We start from the raw sequence: 19,895 nt of genomic DNA on the forward strand, positions 1-19,895 counted from the left end.
CCCTGCTATAATGTGAGGGGAAAAGTCCAGACGCAGAGAGTTACAGCTACAGAGTGGATCTGCGCGGTCGGTGCGCAGACGCATCAGGTGCGCACCAGGAGAGACTCCAAGACTGATGAATGCTGTACAGAGAACCAGACAGCTTTGGAAGATTTGCATACACGTATTACAAATGTGAAGTATAAGAATAAAGCGGAGGATTTACCGAAAGCTTGAGATAAAGATACAAGAAAGCAAAAACAGTGTCTACAGGAGCGCTAAGCGTCGCACCGGACCATAAACCCTTGCTCTTAAAACTGTGTCATGAAGCGGCAGCAGCGGGACACAGACCTCCCATAGGTCATTTTGTCCAAGTTTCAAGTGCATCTAAAGGGAGAAAAAGAAATCATGAACTCATCAGAGTCTGTTTGGCTCTGGGAAGAGCCGTGGAACCTCAGCAGATCGGAGGAAGAGGACCAGAAACTTTTATTCGGTATCGGCACGGATAATTTCATTACGCTGCTGGTTTTCGGGCTCATCTTTACGCTCGGTGTGCTGGGCAACTCCATGGTGATCACCGTGCTGGCCCGGAGCAAACCAGGGAAACCACGGAGCACCACCAACATATTCATCCTCAACCTGAGCATAGCAGACCTCTCCTACCTGCTTTTCTGCATCCCTTTCCAGTCCACCATCTACATGATGCCGACATGGGTCCTAGGCGCCTTCATCTGCAAATTCATCCACTATTTCTTCACTGTGTCCATGCTGGTGAGCATCTTCACTCTGTCTGCCATGTCCGTGGACCGGTACATTGCCATCGTGCACTCCAGAAAGTCCTCCTCTATCCGGGTGGCGAAGCATGCTTTCATTGGAGTGGTGGTGATTTGGATACTGTCTCTGGCCATGGCTGCGCCTATCATGTATTACCAGAACATTTTTCACAGAGGCGAGAATCACACCTTTTGCTGGGAAGTGTGGCCAGATCAAAACCAGAAGAAAGTCTATGTCGTTTGCACGTTTGTTTTTGGTTATGTGTTGCCTCTGCTGCTGATTACCTTCTGCTATGCAAAGGTAAGGAAAGCTATTTACATGGGTCATGGGTCATTGAATAATTATGAAAATGATTGAACTAAATTATATCAAAATTATATCTTTCCTCTGTTTCCTTGCTTACAGGTTTTAAATCACTTGCACAAAAAGCTCAGAAATATGTCAAAAAAGTCAGAGGCATCAAAGAAAAAGGTATGTATTAAGCTGTCTTTTTGAGGGTTGGGAGTGGGGTATATGTCATGGATTACAGCCATATGTTAGCGAAGTTGTCTGACTGTTATCATTAACAAACACTGAAGAAACACTGAGAGAAGAAACAGATAGACATTTGGGGTGTTGTATTACCTGTTGAATTACTGCAGAATACATCAATTTTCAGGACTTAAAATAAGGAAATTTATGACTGTGAAATGACACAATTTCATAGTCTGAGAATAAATAATGCTTAAATCACTGAAAATACTCATTGTGTAATAAATTGTTACTTACAAGTGACCGTCTGAACCCTTGAATTGAGCATTACACCATTATCTGCCATGATTATGATAATGTAGCTAATGATGGTGATTATGATGGTAAATGATGTCACCCTTTACATATTTGTTAAGAAAAGGCACTCACAAATTGTGCTTTACTGAAATACCCTCCATCCAGCTGGATCAGTGCATTTCACTGTTCAAGCTGCAGGCTTTTCTTCTGTTGACATATGGTTTAAATCAAAGCAGGGGTCAGTGTTCTTGGCCTTTAGGAAGATATATATGACAGCTAGTCCTGCACACATTATTCAGTGAGGGACTAGTCTGTCTGTACCGCATGCTGTACAATTTCCTCCAATTCAACAGGCAGTGAGAGGAAACTATTTCCATCGTCTATGTTTTTCCTTAGGGCCAAAATGATTAATATTAAAGTCATAATGCTTACTGTTAACCAGCACACTCGAGAAAAGTGGCCAAAAGGCAATGTGCAATCAAACTGCCATATGGCCTTCATTCTTGGTGGAGGTCATTTAGCTTCCCAGAGAGCCAGTTATCTGCTGTCGCCCACTTGATTGCAGATCTGTCTATCCATCTGTCCATTGTTCTTCACAGCTGGTCACTTTCAATGGCCTTGTGCTATGAAACCAGGAGAACACACTCCTGGTCTGCTGGGAGGGGAGGAATTGATGAGAATGTAAATGTGCTTTGATGTGTACCTCCCTACATACATCCTTTTTGCATGAGGCTTAAAACAACTGCAGACGGTAAAACGGGAATTTCAGATATTCTGATGATTTTCTGTGTTCATTGTGCAGAATACTGATCGAGAATGCACTGAGGGAATGTTACAGTAACAGCTTTATGATAAACGCTTGGCAAACAGTGCATTAAAGCCAGACAATAATAAACTCAATAGGGTAGGAAACTGTTAAACTAGAACTAATGACACACCAGACTGTTTGCACACACACACATTAAATCTGACTAAGGTATCAACAACTTCAACTATAAGAAACGTGTGTAATGCTGCCAAAAATGATTAATTTTACATTGAAAGCTGCAACACGTAGATTTTTTATGAATACACAAGTATGGTGCCAGAATCGGTGTTTCCTTGGCAGCGTGTCTCTGTTTTGTCCAGTGTGTGTCAAGGAAAATGTTTAAAGAAAAGAAGACAAATATTTAGCATGGTACATTGCCTGTACAATTAAAAATCTGATATAGCACAGAATGATAAACAGGAAACAGAATCAGTTAAAGCTTTATAGACCAATAGAGTGCTTTGAAAAGGGTTAGGAATAAACTGCATATGAAAGCTATCCCCCAAAGCTGTTTTCACTTCCTTCCATGGTGTGAAATCAAGGTAAAGGTGCTGCCATGCAAAATACATTTTCAAGAGGAAACCAATTTTGACAGCTGTCCAGTCTCAGGTCCCATGATGACTCAACTCCCTGGCTGCTATAAAAAGCTAACCTGGCTGTTCTGTTGGGTATCTTGTGTTTAACTAAGCATACCACAACTGTCCCAGTTTTATCTCATTGCTGGTCAGTGTTACCTAATGACGCTACAGTGTTTTCTAGCTATCATCAATATCAAAAATTTAAATGATCACATGAATATATAAATTATAGTTCTCATAACCCATCTTTCACTGTTCAATGCTTATATATAAAGGAACAGTCCAACATTTTGGGAATTACTACTTATTTGCTCTTTTGCCCCTAGTAGGATGAAGAGATCAATCAATATCATGTCTGTACTGTAAATATGAAGCTACAGCCAGCAGCGGGTTAGCTTAGCTTAGCATGAAGACTGCAGTGGGAAACAGCTAGCCTGGCTCTGTCCAAAGGTAACAACATGGGACGGCTGTGGGCTCAGCAGGTAGAGCGGGTCGTCCACTAATTGTACTGGTTGCACCCTGTCTATATGTTGAAGTGTCCTTGAGCAACACACTGAACCCCAATTGTTCCAGATGATTAGGCCAGTGCTGTGCATGGTGTGTGTGTGTGTGTGTGAATGGGTGAATGTGAGGCAAATTGTAAAGTGCTTTGGATGAAAGTGCTACAAAAATCCAGCACATTTAGTACATTTAACAAAGTTCGCCACGACACCTCTAAAGCTCATGATATTGGACGTTACATCTTGTTTGTTTAATCCATACAAAAACCGAAGCATTAAAACAACAAACAAGTTGTGGTTTTAAGGACAGTTATGTGAGGGACTGTTTCTTGGCCGGGAGCAGTGACTTCCTGATGTCTCCGCTGGTTGCCTGGTGATCTCATGTTAATGTCAAGACTTCGGGAAGTCACATGTCCACTTCAGTTTTTGTACAGATTAAACAAACAAGCTATAATGTGTTTAGCTCTAAGGTGTTTACAGAGAGCATGCGGTTGCCGGGTGCAGGGTGCAACACAGCGGCCGCGGCTCCCGGCTACCGCCGACCATATCAACCCATTTTTTCAGGACAGACATAATAGTTTATTAGTACAGAGAGTGATAGCGATCTTTCATCTAACTCTCGGCAAGAAAGCGAATAAGCTTATCTCCCAAAATGTCAAACAAAGACTAAACTAGGTTATCTCAAAGGAAAAGTCTTGATTGTTCTGAATCAGAGTAGTGTTATCAATTAATTATGAGGTTGGTGTCATGTTTGCAAGCTTCTTTTATGTGCTGTCTTAAAGCATTAGAAAGGGCTGCTTTTCACAAAAGATGAAAATCAAATGAGACAAATAAACAAATTGCAGTCCACACACTGTCCTTGGTGAAAAGCAGGGGGAATTTGTTCATCTAAGTGTTTAATCAATAGTTTGTGTGGTTCACACGGGCAGCTCACCACCAGGCCTGTGAAATATAATGTCAGTAGTCAGTGACAGCTGGGAAGAGCAAGGTTATTCCCACTGCTGTTGTGAAATACATCTAAACAAACTTCTTATCACACTCAGGCACCCACAGCAGGACTCAGACAGCCTCCAAAAGTAAAACGAGACACTCTTAAAAGCTAAATCTCCAAAAAAAAAAAAAAAGTAATACATCTTCCTTAATCTTTCTGGAAGTCCTCTGTGCAAAGATGTGACAAACCTGTTTTAATCTCTTTTCCCCTCTGGTTTTAATGTTGTGCTCAGATAGAAGAAGAAAATGTGAAATATCGTTGATATTTGGTTTTATGGCTCCTGGTTAATGTTCTTGGGAATAGCAGAGTGTTGGAGTTCATTTTACTTGGCAAACAATAATGTTTTTAATGGATTCTCAGTGTTGAACCAGAGGTTAAAAAGACAGTAATTAGTACTGTAGGTTTAGGGGTTTTCTCTCAGTAATATGAGTCAGTCAGGCATCCAGACGGAGCACACAGATGGTTATGGTAATTATGAAAATGAATATTTGGCTAAGTCTTGAAATGGTTTAACAGCATCAAGCGGCAACCTCCGGGTCTGAAAAGTGAAGCCAATGCGGAAGTGCCTTAAACCTGCATTCTTTATATTGACCAGCAGGGGGCGACTCCACTGGTTGCAATAAGAAGTCAGATTGTATAGAAGTCTATGAGAAAATGACCCTACTTCTCACTTGATTTATTACCTCAGTAAACGGTTTCCTAATGGGTTTAAGGTCTCAATCGCTAGTTTTAAGTCTTCTTCAATGCAGCGCATGATGTTCATTTTGTAAACTATGGTCACATTCAGAGTAAAATAGACTATAAAGCAGGGTATGCTTTAGGGCGTGGCTACCTTGTGATTGACAAGTTGCTACCACGGCGACCTGTCAGTCAGGATAGAGGTGCGGCACTGCGTCTCCATGGCACTGTGTGCATTTACATAGCCGTGAAAGTGTTTCCAGAGGACACTAAAGCACTGAACACGGCTTGGACACGCTTGTTGTTGCCACGCGTTGTGACTCATGAAGTTATTGAAGTCGGGTGCGTGTATCCGTTTATATTTATGATGCGGGTTTCTGACAGTAGACACACATTAGACAGTCCGTCTGTCATCACTAATGAACCTGGTGATTATCTCTGATTAACAGTAGTTTTCCAACCTTTTTTTTTTTTTTCAAATTCACCTTAATTTTCAGTTTCAAAAATGCTTTCTAAACTTTTTCTTTGAATCTGCGTGCTCCTACGAGCTATCCGTGCACGCTGCAGATGAGACTGCGTATGCTCAACGTGGAGAAAGACACACAACTAAATAATAGAAAAACAATGAACGGATGAGACAGACCCGACTTCGTGAGTCACAAACCTTTTTAGTGTTGGGTGACGTCACAGCGGCCACGTCCACTTCTTTTATACAGAACTATGAACAGCATCTGTAGACTGAAACAGGGACAGCTAATGATTCCCAGACCAAACTGCTTATCTTTGACAGAGATGCTCATTTGAATGTTCCTGAACTGAACTGAGTGTTACTATGCTAACTGAATGAATGAACTCACCATCACACAATCATTTCTCAGTGGCTTCAATAGTAATTTAAAGTAACAAGAAAGGATTTGTGAAAAACATCATTCATTTATTTAGCTATATTTTCAGTTCAGCAATAGTGCTTTAAAGTCCCCAAAATACAAATCAAACCAAGATCAAGACCTCACATCTGGGGACCCCAGGTTTGTGAGCCAATAGGAAGCATGCCCAAAAGTGAAGCGCATCATTTTGGTTAGCTGTGCCCAACTCCTAATATTCTCATAAAAGGTAGTGGGAAAAAATACACATTAATTAGCATTTTCTTTTGCCTATTTTTGGAAATTCTGTAAAAATGTGTGCTACTTTTGGATGGAAACCTGACTAGTGTCAGTGTTTGATTTTAGTAAATAATGCGTGCCTAAACTCATACTGCCTCTAAAATGTATAGGCTACATAAAATACAAAAATCTAAATAATATTTTTTTACTCCTGAAAGGGTAATGGTACCCTACTTGCTTCAGCGACAAAGACAATACCACATCTTACAACAAGTACATTTTTAATGGCACATTGGCTGACTAGCATTAAGTTAGTAGTTAGCATTAAGTTGGATAGTCACCAAGATGGATCCTCTTTCACACCCAGCTAATGTTAGAATACTAACTTTTAAACGTCTTTATAAACAACTGAAGATAAATGTATGTTTTCCAAGTATGTCTTACAGATTTGATTTGATTTAATATTTTATATAGAACAATATTATTTGCTTTTAGACTTTTGTGGATGAAAGGGAAGTGATGCCCTTCTAGGGACCCTAAAGGAAGTAACACAACTAATGCCTGGGGACCCTACTCTCACAGATCTTTAGTGCCCAGACATGAGGTTTGCAGTGGGACCCTCCTCCAAACCCAGCCAGTCTTATGGCTGAAATGCATTCTGGTCCATTGAAGCTGCTGTCAGAAGCAGCATCAATACAGTACTATATATTATAATATATTCAACTGTTGGTGCAAAACACTGTAGAAAGACCCCCTTTAATTCTAACATACTGATGCCAAAACCTGATAATTATCACTGAAATATTTCCTGCAACAATTTTCATTGTAGCTGAACTGAAAATATCTGAACAAGATTGTTATATCTACTTGTAGCCTATTATTTATGGAAATAGCAGAAATGTAGTATAGCAACAAAATGAGTGAATTGCAGAGCACATCACATCACGAGAACTGCTTTAGGCTTTTAATGGGTTTTTTGTGTGTTTTTTCTTTAAGGAGAAATGCCTACTTTGTGTCCTGATATCCAGCTTTGACTTTCTTCACTTTAATACATTTCTGTATTCTGTATAACTGTGACACTCAAAAATTAATCTTGACAGCTTTTAATCAGTTATTTAATGCATTTCAGTAACCAGCTAACAGCTTTCAACAAAACGGGCTTAGAGACGGGGTGGCTAGAGAAGAGAGGCTGAAAGGCATAAATTGTATAAGTTCTTTCTTCCTGTGGTGATGCTGCTGTTTATATTAGCCTTACTGATGGCTCTCAGGGGTCAAGGTGAAGATATGAATGTGTTATCGAGGCTATCCAAACAAAGTATGGCTATTAACATACTGCACTAAAACTGTGGGAACCTCTCCCTGGCTACTGTGTCTTTGTGTGTGTGCGTGCGTTTGTGTATTATGGTTGGGCTGATATCTCAGGCCAATATTGACCTTTCAGTTTAAATTGGATATGGTTCAGTCAGTAACGTTCATATCTCTGATATGATCGATTAAGTGCCGTTTCATTACAAATTTATTGTAAAACTGATCAATACTGCACTGGACTGTGAGAATTTGATATGATGATCATGAAGCATTTCATCAGACTGAACATTTGCACAGACATGTTATCATTATTGTCATACTGCTTATCAGTGGAGAGTTTGAGGCTACAACACAGTTAATTTATGTGGTCTGAGTTGAAAAGTTCACTATTTGTGTTTTGGAAAAATCAGATTACAATCATTGCAACCTGTTTGTGCTTTTTGCCATATCGACCTTCTTTGGTGTTCATTCTATTAAAATTAAAGCATACATTTTTTTAATTAATTAAGTCTTTTTTTGGCCACTTGGAGGCAGCGCAGCAAGCTGTAAACACAACATTGATATATCATCGCCTTATGAAGTTGTTAATATGAACATGTTAGCAAACAGTTGCCTGTTTACACATCCAGTAGACACAGAGTAACATTGGCATTCATTTGGAGTCGTGTTTCTGACCACCTGGTGAATTTAAGTCCAATATTCACTGTCATTGTAGCTCTGTTTTGGTCTCCTCCCACTTATGAAGGAAATATCTGGCTCTTTAGCTGCTCCACTATGTTCACCATTTAGCTAGTCGCTAACTTTGTCTGTCTGACGTTTGGTGATAGGCAGGTAGTGTACAGTAGGTTTATCAGAGCGTTTTCATTGATAACAGCTGCCTGCTGCTGCTACAAATGGGGGAGCAGTGAGACTGAACCAAACAGTGAAGTTGCGGGCTGTAAAACCAAAACAATTAACTAAAGAAAATACTAAAACCCTTCGTAGAGGTGAGGCTAACTGCAGAGCTGGGTGATCATTTCTAAGTTGGTTTGTCTCTACAAGACACTCCTTTCATATTACGCAGTAATTTGATAGATTGTTAATATAAAAATACTGATTAGTGCAGCTTTAAGAATACAAGAGGAAAGAGCTGGATATGAACATGACCCTGCATTTTTAAGCATCAAATGTCCCCACGTTTGCCAACTAAAGCACAAAACACTTGAGAGTTTGTATCATTCTGAGACTCTACCTTTCGATTTAATTCTACAAAAACAGATATAACTGTCCATTTCTGAATGCAGTATGTAATTCTGATGTGTAAAATGCCACTTGAGACATTTGAAACTTCTATTTGAAATATCAGTGCAGACATAAAAGATTGCCCCTTGGAACATTTCACTTTGATTCAATAGAATTGTGATATCACTTCAGTGAAGTGTTGGAACAAGCAGATACAGAACTCATATGGAACATTGTCAAACTCTGTGAAAGGTTTTTTTTTTTGCTACTCAAGGGGAAATGTAGTGGGACTATTGGAAACATTAGATTTTAATTGGTCATCATAGAATCTGGTTACTATGGCAGCTTCAGTACGGCAGCTTCAATTCAACATTGGTCATCAAAAGCTTGTATCAGTCAAATGTCAGTACGATGCAAATGTACGTTCATAATTTCTGGATATGAATGCATTTATTCATGTTTGTGCTATGCTGTTTTTATTATTCTTTCTGACTCACTTTTCCTGTAGCGTTCCTTGCTCCATATGTCACTTTACACTTACATCAACTATATGATTTCTGATAATTACATGCTCAAATGGCTTGACTTTTTCTAACGTTCTAACTTTCCTTGAATAAAACCACAGAGAAAGCAGCATTTCTAATTCATATCAGGCTCCTCTGTATTTATTTCTCTATAATGGGAACTAATTAGTTCTGGAATAAATCCACTTGCTACCTAGAAATGCAGTGGAGGGATTCAGCAGATCGGGCAGCATGTAATTAGTTTTTTACGATGACGCTTTCCAGCTGTAGCCTTTGGCTTTATTGATAGTCATGCCCGAAGTAATAACATCCACCACTTTCTCTTAGACATTCCATAAAATTGGTTTGCCATAATTGTCACATCAAGTTATCAGTTTTATTAGAAACATATCAGGTCTTCACTTTCAGGACATCGTGTTAAATTGTATCTTATTTTTGTGTCTTATATGAGGATAGGTTCTAGTTGCCAACTGCAGTTAATGAGAAGCTTTTCAATAAAGACCTATAGATTGTTAGCACCATGCTAACACATCTGCATACAGTTAGCTCCATTACAACACTGGGTGTACTGAACCCAGGTTCATTTCAGTATTTTACGTAAACAATTGTGTACTTATCTGCTGCCAAGTAAGTTTAAACCTCACGGTCTCACTTCACCTGGGAAGTTTATTCTATTAAAACATGAAAACGGTAACACAAAAATGAAATCATTAACTACAGGTGTAGCATGGTAAATTTATAGTCCATAGATGGTATATGACAAAGTTTTGATGTATCGTAGCACAAGCTGGAGTAAGAGTAAAGACTAAAAGAGCAGCAGCAGAATAATAACAGAAGAACGTTCTCCAAGGCACTAACCTCTCTAAACCTTACATCATTCCTTTATCCTGAACATGATTTAAACCTGAGTACAGCATTAATGTTGTCACTGTTGTCCCTGGGGGCACTTACTAAATCATTCTCCTAATCCTCTCTGTTCTCTGTTCCTAATTTGTGGCTCCCAGACTGCTCAGACGGTCCTGGTGGTTGTGGTGGTGTTCTGCCTCTCTTGGCTCCCTCATCACGTTGTACACCTTTGGGTGGAGTTCGGGACCTTCCCGCTGAACCAGGCCTCCTTCGTCTTACGGGTGGCCGCCCACTGCCTGGCGTACAGCAACTCATCTGTCAACCCGGTAATCTACGCCTTCCTGTCAGAGAACTTCAGGAAGGCTTATAAGCAGGTGTTCAAATGCCAGATTGGAACCAGTGACTTCCCACTCAACGACATCAAGGAGATTCGCAGCAAAGCGGACACTCCGCCCTCAACTAACTGCACCAATGTTTGACTGACAAGGTGTGGATGGTGACATGAAAATTAATTACCTTTATTACTGCCACACTGAAAGTCATAGTGACAGAACCATCAGACATGTGGGTGTGTGGATTTTTTGATGTAGGTAAGTATGGTTGCTTGGATATTGCTACAGCTTTATTGTTCCACATAAGCGCTGTTGACTATACCAGGACCAGAGGAGATAAAGCCACTGTGGCTGCAGTACATGATCACTCCCTCTCTGATCAGTCTCAGTTTCCTGCATCTCTTCTTTCATAATAAAAACCTGTGGAGTCTGAATCTGATCCTCTCTCTAAAGTGAAATTCATTCCGATTGTAGACACTATTTACATATGTCACATCACAGTATATTTATAAGCCAATGCCTTAAAATATATGAGTTAATTGTACTTTCAGAAATCAAAAGTATTAAAAATCTCAATTGGTAGACTTTTTAAATAATAGTAAGAGTCGCATTATATTGAGTCACAACATAATCACCTGCTGAAGTAAAAGTGTTGTTTGAATGTGTCTTTTCTGCCTGAAGAACAGTGTTCTTGATTGCTTTGTAACGTTTTACAGAACTGTGATTACTTTTTTCAGGAACAAGTATGGGATTATAATTTCAAATTCAGTAATTACACTAAATTTCCTAATCTGATTAACGGTATGTTACTTCGACATTTAGAGGGTCGGTTTGTTTGCTGCTTTACCGGGAATAAGATGGTGGGAAGTGCGTTCAGTGGAGAAACCACAGACTGTATAAAAGAAGTGGACGTAGCCTCCGGGTCTGAAAAGTGAAGCCAATGAGGAAGTACCTTAAACCTGCATTTCTAATGGCCAGCAGGGGGCGACTCCACTGGTTTCAAAAAGAAGTACGATTGTATAGAAGTCTGTGAGAAAATGACCCTATTTCTCACTTGATTTACAGCAACAAACACTTTCCTAATGAGTTTATGGTCGCAATCACTAGTTTCAAGCCTTCAGTACAGCATTCATTTTGTAAATTCTGGTCAAATTTAGAGTAAAATAGATGATAAAGCAGGGTAGCTTTAGGGCATGGCTACCTTGTGATTGACAAGTTGCTACCACGGCAACCTGTCAGTTAGGATAGAGGTATAGTAATGCGTATCCATGGCACTGTGTGCATTTAAATAGCCATGAACTTGTTTTTAGGTGTTGTCCGTGTTTTCGTTTAAAAACTTTGACCCTTTCACAGTGTGTTTTCAGTTCATGAAAGTTAACTGTAACATTTCGCCATGTCGCCTAAAATGTCTTGTTCAGCGTGCAGTTGTACTAAAAGACTCTCTAAGGAGTCGGCTGTTAATTTTTTCCAATAAGTGCATTTTGTTTTAAACCTGCTTTTTCGCTAGCAAATATTAGCATACCAATTAATGTCACAGTTAATGTGAATTACGGATGCATCTTGCTAACCAAGCTAGCTAGCACTAGCATTAGCTGATAACTCAGTGTTTCCCTCACCCCTCCCCAGCTCCACCCTCTTGTCCAAATATGGTAACTTCTGGCTCCAAAAAACCAAGATGGTCACGACCAAAATGCCAAACTCAACGCTTCAAAATGGTAGCCCACAAACCAATAGGTGACATCGCGGTGGCTACGTCTACTTCTTATATACAGTCTATGGGACAAACTAGTCCGGGACATGTTAGTTTGGTTAGCTTGACACAGGGGCTGGAGGTGTGGTGGGGAGGCAGCCAGTCTTTATGAAAAGAGAAGAAATGCTGCTCCTGGTAACCCCAAAATTGTCATAAATTTAGACAATTTACATGTTGTAAAATAACACTTAGCTGGCTTAAGTGCTAATGTTATCCACTTCAGAGTTGGAGGGTGTATGAACGGGACTACAGTGGTCGGTTTCACAAAGATAGACTGTGACTATGGCTTAGATAACTAACTAATAGCCAGACCTCAGACAGATGTCTAAATTCATTCATTGCACAAAGCTGTCTAGTTCTTGACTATTTTAAAGTGGACTAATTTGCCATGAATTCTGGGTAAAGTAAGACCAAAGATACTCGCAAAGATAACGCATTACAGGCAGCGCCAATGGTATGAAATGGTATACACTTCCTGTCTCCTAAGTATGCGTGCTCGACTCGCGCTCGTGCTCAGTGTGCAGTCACCGGGGCTAAGCTAGCTGTAGTCAGTACCTCCAAACTGTAGGCTGGCACCTTGTTAAACTACAACTGGTTTTCCTATTTCTACATGTGTTAAATACAGAAGATGTAATGTGTGGGTGTGGAGTTTTGGGCTAAGTAACGAAAGTAATGTAAAGAGTAATTACGTTTTTCAAGTAGGCCTACCTTGAACCAAAACTGCTCACAAAAGGTCGCCGTTGTAGATAAGAAATAAAAAAACCTACCGTTGTCATTGCACTCAGTATGATTAAAGCCTGTATTTTTAATAGATTTGGTTGTAAATATTACGGACACCGAAGCTGATATTCAGATATGCCTGCAGCCTCACTCTATATTTGGCTGTTAAGTTAACAGTTTTCAGATTGTGTTGTGCTGTATGAGCCATGCTGTTGGACATATAACGCTTGATGCTTGTTTTGCACCCTTTCTGGTAGCCATCTTTCTACCGATACAAACAATCTAACAGGAGATCCTGTGGACATGAGGAATTCTGATGTTGTATGCCATGTGTATGTGATGTGCCAAGCCTCCACACAGCAGCTTTATCTCAGTATATTCAAACAAAGTAATTAAAACTAAACAATATGAGACCTTTACCTTGGACCTACGGTATCGTACATGTACATCTTTGGAAGTTGTGAACTTGAAGGAATGTGTTGCATCCAGTATTCACTTTTTACCTGAAAAGGATCCCAAGTTAAGTTCAGTGTGGATTTTCAGCCTGAGGTTAGGCAACCTGTGTGTCATGGAGGGAGCAAGTCTGCTGCAGGTTTTTGCTGCAGCAACTGATATGACTGATTAACACCAACTTCAAACAGAGAGGAGGAACTAATCAGTGTAATCAGCAGACTCTCATCCTCCCTGTCAGTGAGGATCTCAGATTTAAGAGTCAAGGATTATTCCCAGAGAGCAAAGGAGGTGCAGTTGATGACTTTGCTCAATAGCACTGACTGTTCAGATGGTGATGCTCATTCATGCCCACACAGGACTGAGGACATTTTTTAAAATGGGCCATTTGCATGGAAATCTAATCCAGGAGGTGCATGGGACATGTCTATTTCTTTGAGATTATGATGGACACATATGGCAATGTGAATGAATGGAAATTCTGTGGCAAATGATACGGATGTGGAACATAAATAGAGTGTTGTTTCCTTCAAAATACCCATATAAAGAGCACATGAACAAAATAATATGTTTTCAGCAGACAATGCATTGTTTAATTTTGTGTTTGAGAGGGACTTAGAAATAAATGACACTGTAAGTATTTCTTTAAATGCAGAGAACCCATTTAATAATTACGGAGTACAGTAATATTGAAAAAAGAAAAATGCTACAAAGGCTGAAGAGGTCCCTGATGAAAAATACTCCAATACAACTAGTCATGCTATCATTTATTTTAAATTTATGTGTAAATATATTTACAAAAAATACTGGGAAATTACAATGTAAAACGTTTATAATGAAGTTTATTATGAAGTACCTATTATGATTAATATAGTGTACATTCTTGTTGTTGCTGGGGAACAAAACATTAGCCTACATCTTGGAAGAAGGGTGTACCTCTGTAACTATAGCTATAAAATTATGTTTATGCTTTTAAAATAATAATAAAAGCAGTAGTAGTAGTTCTGGGATCCAGTGTAGGAACCATCTGACATTCAAAACTGATGTTAGAGAAGAACCTGGACCAGCGTTTATGTCCTGTCATATCACACCATAGACAATTAAGGAACCAAATACATATAGCCTACTTTAACTCACAAACAAACTTCATTAAAGTTCATTGAGCTATTCATAAATTCAACAAATAGCATGTGATTTTTTTCTGTTTTTACTAACTTAAAAAAGATATATAAACAATTAAACATGCATGAGGAATTCCAGCTGAGGTCATGGTCATTACTTTATAGTGACAGTAAACTATCATCAGTTAAAAGCATTGAAAATGTGTTCTTTTTTTCCCTTCTTTTTCAAGTCAATTTCAAAGTAAATATTTGGTATGTGAGCTGTAATATGTAGTATCACTTATTCCGGCATATCAATGTTAAAACAGATGCAGAAGTGACAACAGTAAGTAGAATTTACAGCATTTGTTTGTTAGCTTGACAATCTGTGGCCCTGAACTGAATCTGGAAGCCTCTGGATAAAGCAGAATGAGCCAGTTGTTTGTCAGCTGTCTGGTGATTTGCTCCTTTCATAACATATTAGCTATTGTGAAAGGACTAATACCCGTCTGTACCCAGTAATTATGTAATATGGACCGTAAAGTTCTTGCAGTGTAATTTGTTTCTATGCCCCCCCCATCTTATTATATACCATACATGTTCTCTTGTACAACATGATACGTATTTAGTACCCCATATGAACAAAATACTTACACTGGAATTTGTGGGCTATTCTAAAGCGTTACCTTTAATTTACCATGTCAGTTTTTAGTGTTAAAAATGCTAGAGGATTTCTAGCATGGCATTAAAAAGATGTGAAATGTCAAAGCAAACACAAACACATGCTGAGCTGAGTGAGGACATGCATTAAGGTGCTCTTTCTCAGTGTAGGTTTCTTGAGGGATTCACATTTTTTCAGTATTTATTTATTAATCCACTTATATGATACTGTTTGTTAAGCTTTATGTGTTTTACTGCGGTTGTCCTGGTGTGTCTTTTCAACCTTGTTTCCTGTATGAATTCAGCTGTGCTGTTTAAATCAAATAATTTACCAGAATAGGATAAAAAAAAAGATTAATTTCTTGTCTGTTTTAATCTTTCTGTGCTTGAAATGCAACATGTGAAAAACAGTAAAGGCTCTCGGAAATATCTGGATGGTATTTTGAAATATATCCAGGCTTTTGATTGTGTCTTTATGCAGTGCTACATATACTATATAATCATATTAAACTTTGTGGCATTTCCCTGTAGAAATCTTTTTATTCCATAAACAATACCTGCTATGCATTTTTTAAATTCCTCAGTGCTTTGTCACAAATGAAAACCTCTAAAGGGTGTTCTCACGTCTCATTGAGGCCTTTTCTTCTATAAAAGGAGCTTTTATTCAGCCTTGCTGATAGAAAACAACAGCCTTCACCTCCCCTGTCACAGTGGGTTGTGGCCAAAAGAAAGAAAATAGCAGTGTAGGCTCCCACCAGTTGTGTTCCCCTCAGAGTTTGGTTTTGCTGATTACACACTAGTGGAGGACATTTCCTGGCATCAAATCAACTCAGTGATCCCTAAGAGGTCTGTGAAAACAGCCTGTCTTCCCATGATGCCTTGTACTGTAAATATCTAGTAAGAAAGGGTCTTTTTCAGGGCAACTATATTAACAAAGATGGTCATGAATGAAATAGGCAAGAGTAAAATAGAACTTAGAACCCACATTAGATTTTGTACATGGGAAACCATCTCAACCAAATCATATCAGATACAGCTGATGACAGGTGCTCTACTGAAATGAAATGACATAAGGGGCATTTAGTTAATGGCATGAAAATCAGGTCCACAAGGAAACAAGGGACATGGCTGTTTTTATTTGATCAGAAGTGTAGCGGATGAAACCCCATGGAATCAAACAGAGAATTGGCAATGTCAGTCGTGTAATAACTGTGGTTATCCCATAGCTTTTCATCTAGCGCCATCGTCAGGTCAAAATTACAATTTATACAGTACTTTTGGTTTATGACCAAATATCTGCAAAACTAATGACATTAGTCAGCCAGAGGATGGCTCCTAATGACTTTGGTGATCCTCTGACATTTAGCACCACCATCAGGTCAGAGTTCTTACCTTTCCAGTAAAATATCTCAACATCTACTTGATAGATTGGCACAACATTTTGTACAGACTTTTAGCGCCACCATGAGGTTAACATTTGTGGTTTTGAGTAAAAAAAACGTGAGCTGCTACTAGCATGACACACCCGCATCTCTGACCGAGCTGTCTGTGGTCGAGCATTCTGGGTAATGTGTTATATCACTCAGGTAGCTGCAGCAACAGAAGAACTATGGCTCTTATTGATGTTAAAGTGATCTTATTCCTGCCTTAAGAGCAGTTCTGCCCTTGCAAAACAAAAACTTCAAAGTGTTTGGGAAATTATGGAAAGTCAGGGTAAAATGACCTCTACAGCTTGGAATTAATGACGTAGATTTCACAGCTATGGTTTTTATTTCTATATTACACACTAGGACTTTATATAGTGATGATAATTTATAACTGCCCTTTAATTAAAAACTAATGAACTGATTCTGCTTTCATTAAAGAAACACAATTAGGAAGAATCTGGGAGTAACACTTCATCTCGTCTCGTGTTTTTTTGCCATCTATTACATAATGTTTCTTTATTTCTTTCTCAAGAAGAAAGGACATATTACTGCAAATCTTACAATCGCACTCTGAGATCATCACAAAAGCTTAGTGCCACTCACACTGTTTTTTTTTTCATCACAAAAGGATAAGAGACAAAAAGCACTCTCACTGCGTGCAGCAGAAAAACACTCGACCGAAACAGTGATCAACATGTAGACTTAAAGATCATTCACTCACTCAACATGTTGCTAACTCTACCCACGTACAGACAGCGCAGCCTCATTTCCTTGAAATTGGCTGTTATCTAATTGACGTTGATGAAATGAGAATTGATTCAAGTTCGGCTGGACTGAGCAGCGGTGCAGACTGGAGATACAATATCAAAATTGAGAGCCGGATTTAAAAGGTCACCCACTGCCAAGCATGTGTATTGCTGCATTTAACCATTTAAAATATTCATTATAATGCATATAAGCTGCCATTAATTCCCTGAAACTTCCTCATTCCTAATTTACAGCATTTTTGACTTCTTTTTTTGCCAGTCTCATATTAGCTTATACAGTGTCCTTACTTAATCAGAATCAGAATCAGAAATACTTTATTGATCCCCGAGGGGAAACTCTTTGTTACAGCTGCTCACTATCACGTCAGTGGACACAGGAATAGAAGTACTAAGCAAATCAAAATATAATACACTATAATACAGGTTAATGATAAATGAATAAATGATAAATGAAGTATAAAAGTGGATTTAGAGGTTGATAGCTTGATAAATATGCACGGTATAATAATACAATGTAATAGTATAAGAAATAAGTAATAGTGCAATAATGAGTACTGTCAATTGTAGCTTATTAAGATGATTATGACTGTTAAATGAAAGGCAAGCCATGTTTACCAGAAACATTATTCAAAATGGATGTATTCTCTCCCTGACTTTCCAGAAAATGATTGAATGATGAATGATGATGTGCATTGAATATTATCTTACTTTTCTGCACCTTTGTGTTTACATAATTTTCTGCTCATGATTAACACACAGTGCATTCAGTAGTTTGAAAGTCAGTGTTACTGCCTCTCTGCAGAGCAGGTGAACATCACGCTGTGAATGTTTGTGCTCTTGTAATTATGACTGTGGCATGATTAGCAGAGACATGGTTAGTGCACAGCGTGTTAAAATCTGAATCAATTAAGATAATTTTTTTAACTTAATTTCAAGATAAGTAAATTAAACTTAAAACATCATGTGTCTGCTGCTGGCAAAAACAAATAATCTAGAAGCAGCAGTAAAGATAATCCAACAAATTAGTGTTGGCAGAGCTAAGATAACTGGCAACCAATATTTCAGTTTTTTACATAATTCTGCACACTGGAAAAATATTACACATAGAGCACGATTTTCCTTCTCCCTGTGTTGCATTGCTTTCAGATCTATTCCCAGAAAAGCATTAGGGAAACAGCATGGGCTTTCCCAACTAGACAGCATGGGCTGACTCACTAACACATAACACCAAAAAATGTTATATGGGCACATGCGATCTTGACAGCCTCAGAAGTTAAGAAGACGAATGTGAAATGTAAAATGTAGCTTCATTTCCTCTCCTCACAGTATCAAGAGTAAATTGCCGTATTGACAAGCTAGTCTGCATCTGTGAGTGTAGCACACATACAAGAAAACATACATGACCATTATGGGAGAACAAATTGCATATATCGAGGACTAGAGCCCCAGCTTTAACTTTAAGTACAGGACCTTTAACCACTGACTTCACTACCGACATTTCAGCCATAGCAGGGAGACAATACCAAAAAATGCAGAATTAGTCAATTAGTGCTAATACCAGTGATTAGGAAAATTAGATTTTTTTCTCAGTATTCGGGGTTGGCTGTCAGTTTGGCTTAGTTTGCATAAGAGATCCTGTCAGCAACACTTAAAGATCAGATATGTTACCATGAACAGGGTTTAAGGCTGTACCTAATGCCAGCTATACAATCTTGATGCATGACACCAAATTGGCTGCTTTGTATTCAGGTCAGGTTTTGCTCTCATGGCTACAAAGGCTGAAGAGGTCCCTGATGAAGAAGTTAATTCCCTCTCCTTCACTCCGCTGCTGAAACATCAGCCATTCTCAGTCACCTTGAACGGAACACCTACTGTACTATCTGCACAGGTACACAGACTGGAATATTAATGCACTGATAATACCTGAAGCAAAAGGATCACAGACCACACCACCATTAATTAGTCATGTAATATCTTCATTTCAAGTTTTTCATATTAGTACATCATAAGCACAGATGACAATTTAATAATAATAGCATTTTACCATTTCTCATATCTACTTTAATTACAGTATATTACAGTTTATTACATTCCTGTGTTATGTAAAAGATAAATAGACATACCAATCACAACACAACAGAGTTGTACCATACAAATGTAAAAGAAGCTTCCATACTTTATTCTTCCTACTTACAAAAGAAAACAATGCACACTCAGAAATACTTGTCAAACAGTTGGTGCCAACCAATGTTGGGAGTAACTCGTTACTGTAATTCTTTTGCCTGTATCTAGACATGTAACTAATTACTTTTTCAAATTAAATAATGCAATTACAATTACTGAAATTCAAATGTTGTTACTCGTTACTTTCGTATTACCTGAAAATAGTGGACAACTGCAGAGGACAGCAGACACACGCAGCCTATTCCACGGATTTTCTGGTTTATGATCAAACATCACCCGACGTTACAGTGGTGCAAAACAGTTCAGACAATGTGAGCTTGCTGTTCATCATAGTGGTTGTAATGTTTCTAATATAAACTGAAGAAACTTGGGTTCATCAACTACTGTAACAACGATCGATAACCTCCAGCTTCGTGAGTCTTCTTCT

At 38.7% G+C, this 19,895-nt stretch overlaps 1 protein-coding gene across 1 annotated transcript; it reads left to right on the forward strand.

Moving 5' to 3' along the window:
• Positions 1–32: 32 nt before the first annotated feature.
• On the forward strand, positions 33–15,613 carry LOC122881692 (galanin receptor type 1-like). The gene is made up of 3 exons (XM_044208212.1): positions 33–1,053; positions 1,159–1,224; positions 10,237–15,613. The coding sequence occupies exons 1-3, from the start codon at positions 388–390 to the stop codon at positions 10,555–10,557; spliced, it is 1,053 nt and encodes a 350-aa protein (XP_044064147.1). The 5' UTR covers positions 33–387; the 3' UTR covers positions 10,558–15,613.
• The last annotated feature ends 4,282 nt before the right edge of the window (positions 15,614–19,895 follow it).

This window comes from Siniperca chuatsi, linkage group LG9 (genome assembly GCF_020085105.1).
Source record: "Siniperca chuatsi isolate FFG_IHB_CAS linkage group LG9, ASM2008510v1, whole genome shotgun sequence".
Taxonomy (NCBI): Eukaryota; Metazoa; Chordata; class Actinopteri; order Centrarchiformes; family Sinipercidae; genus Siniperca; species Siniperca chuatsi.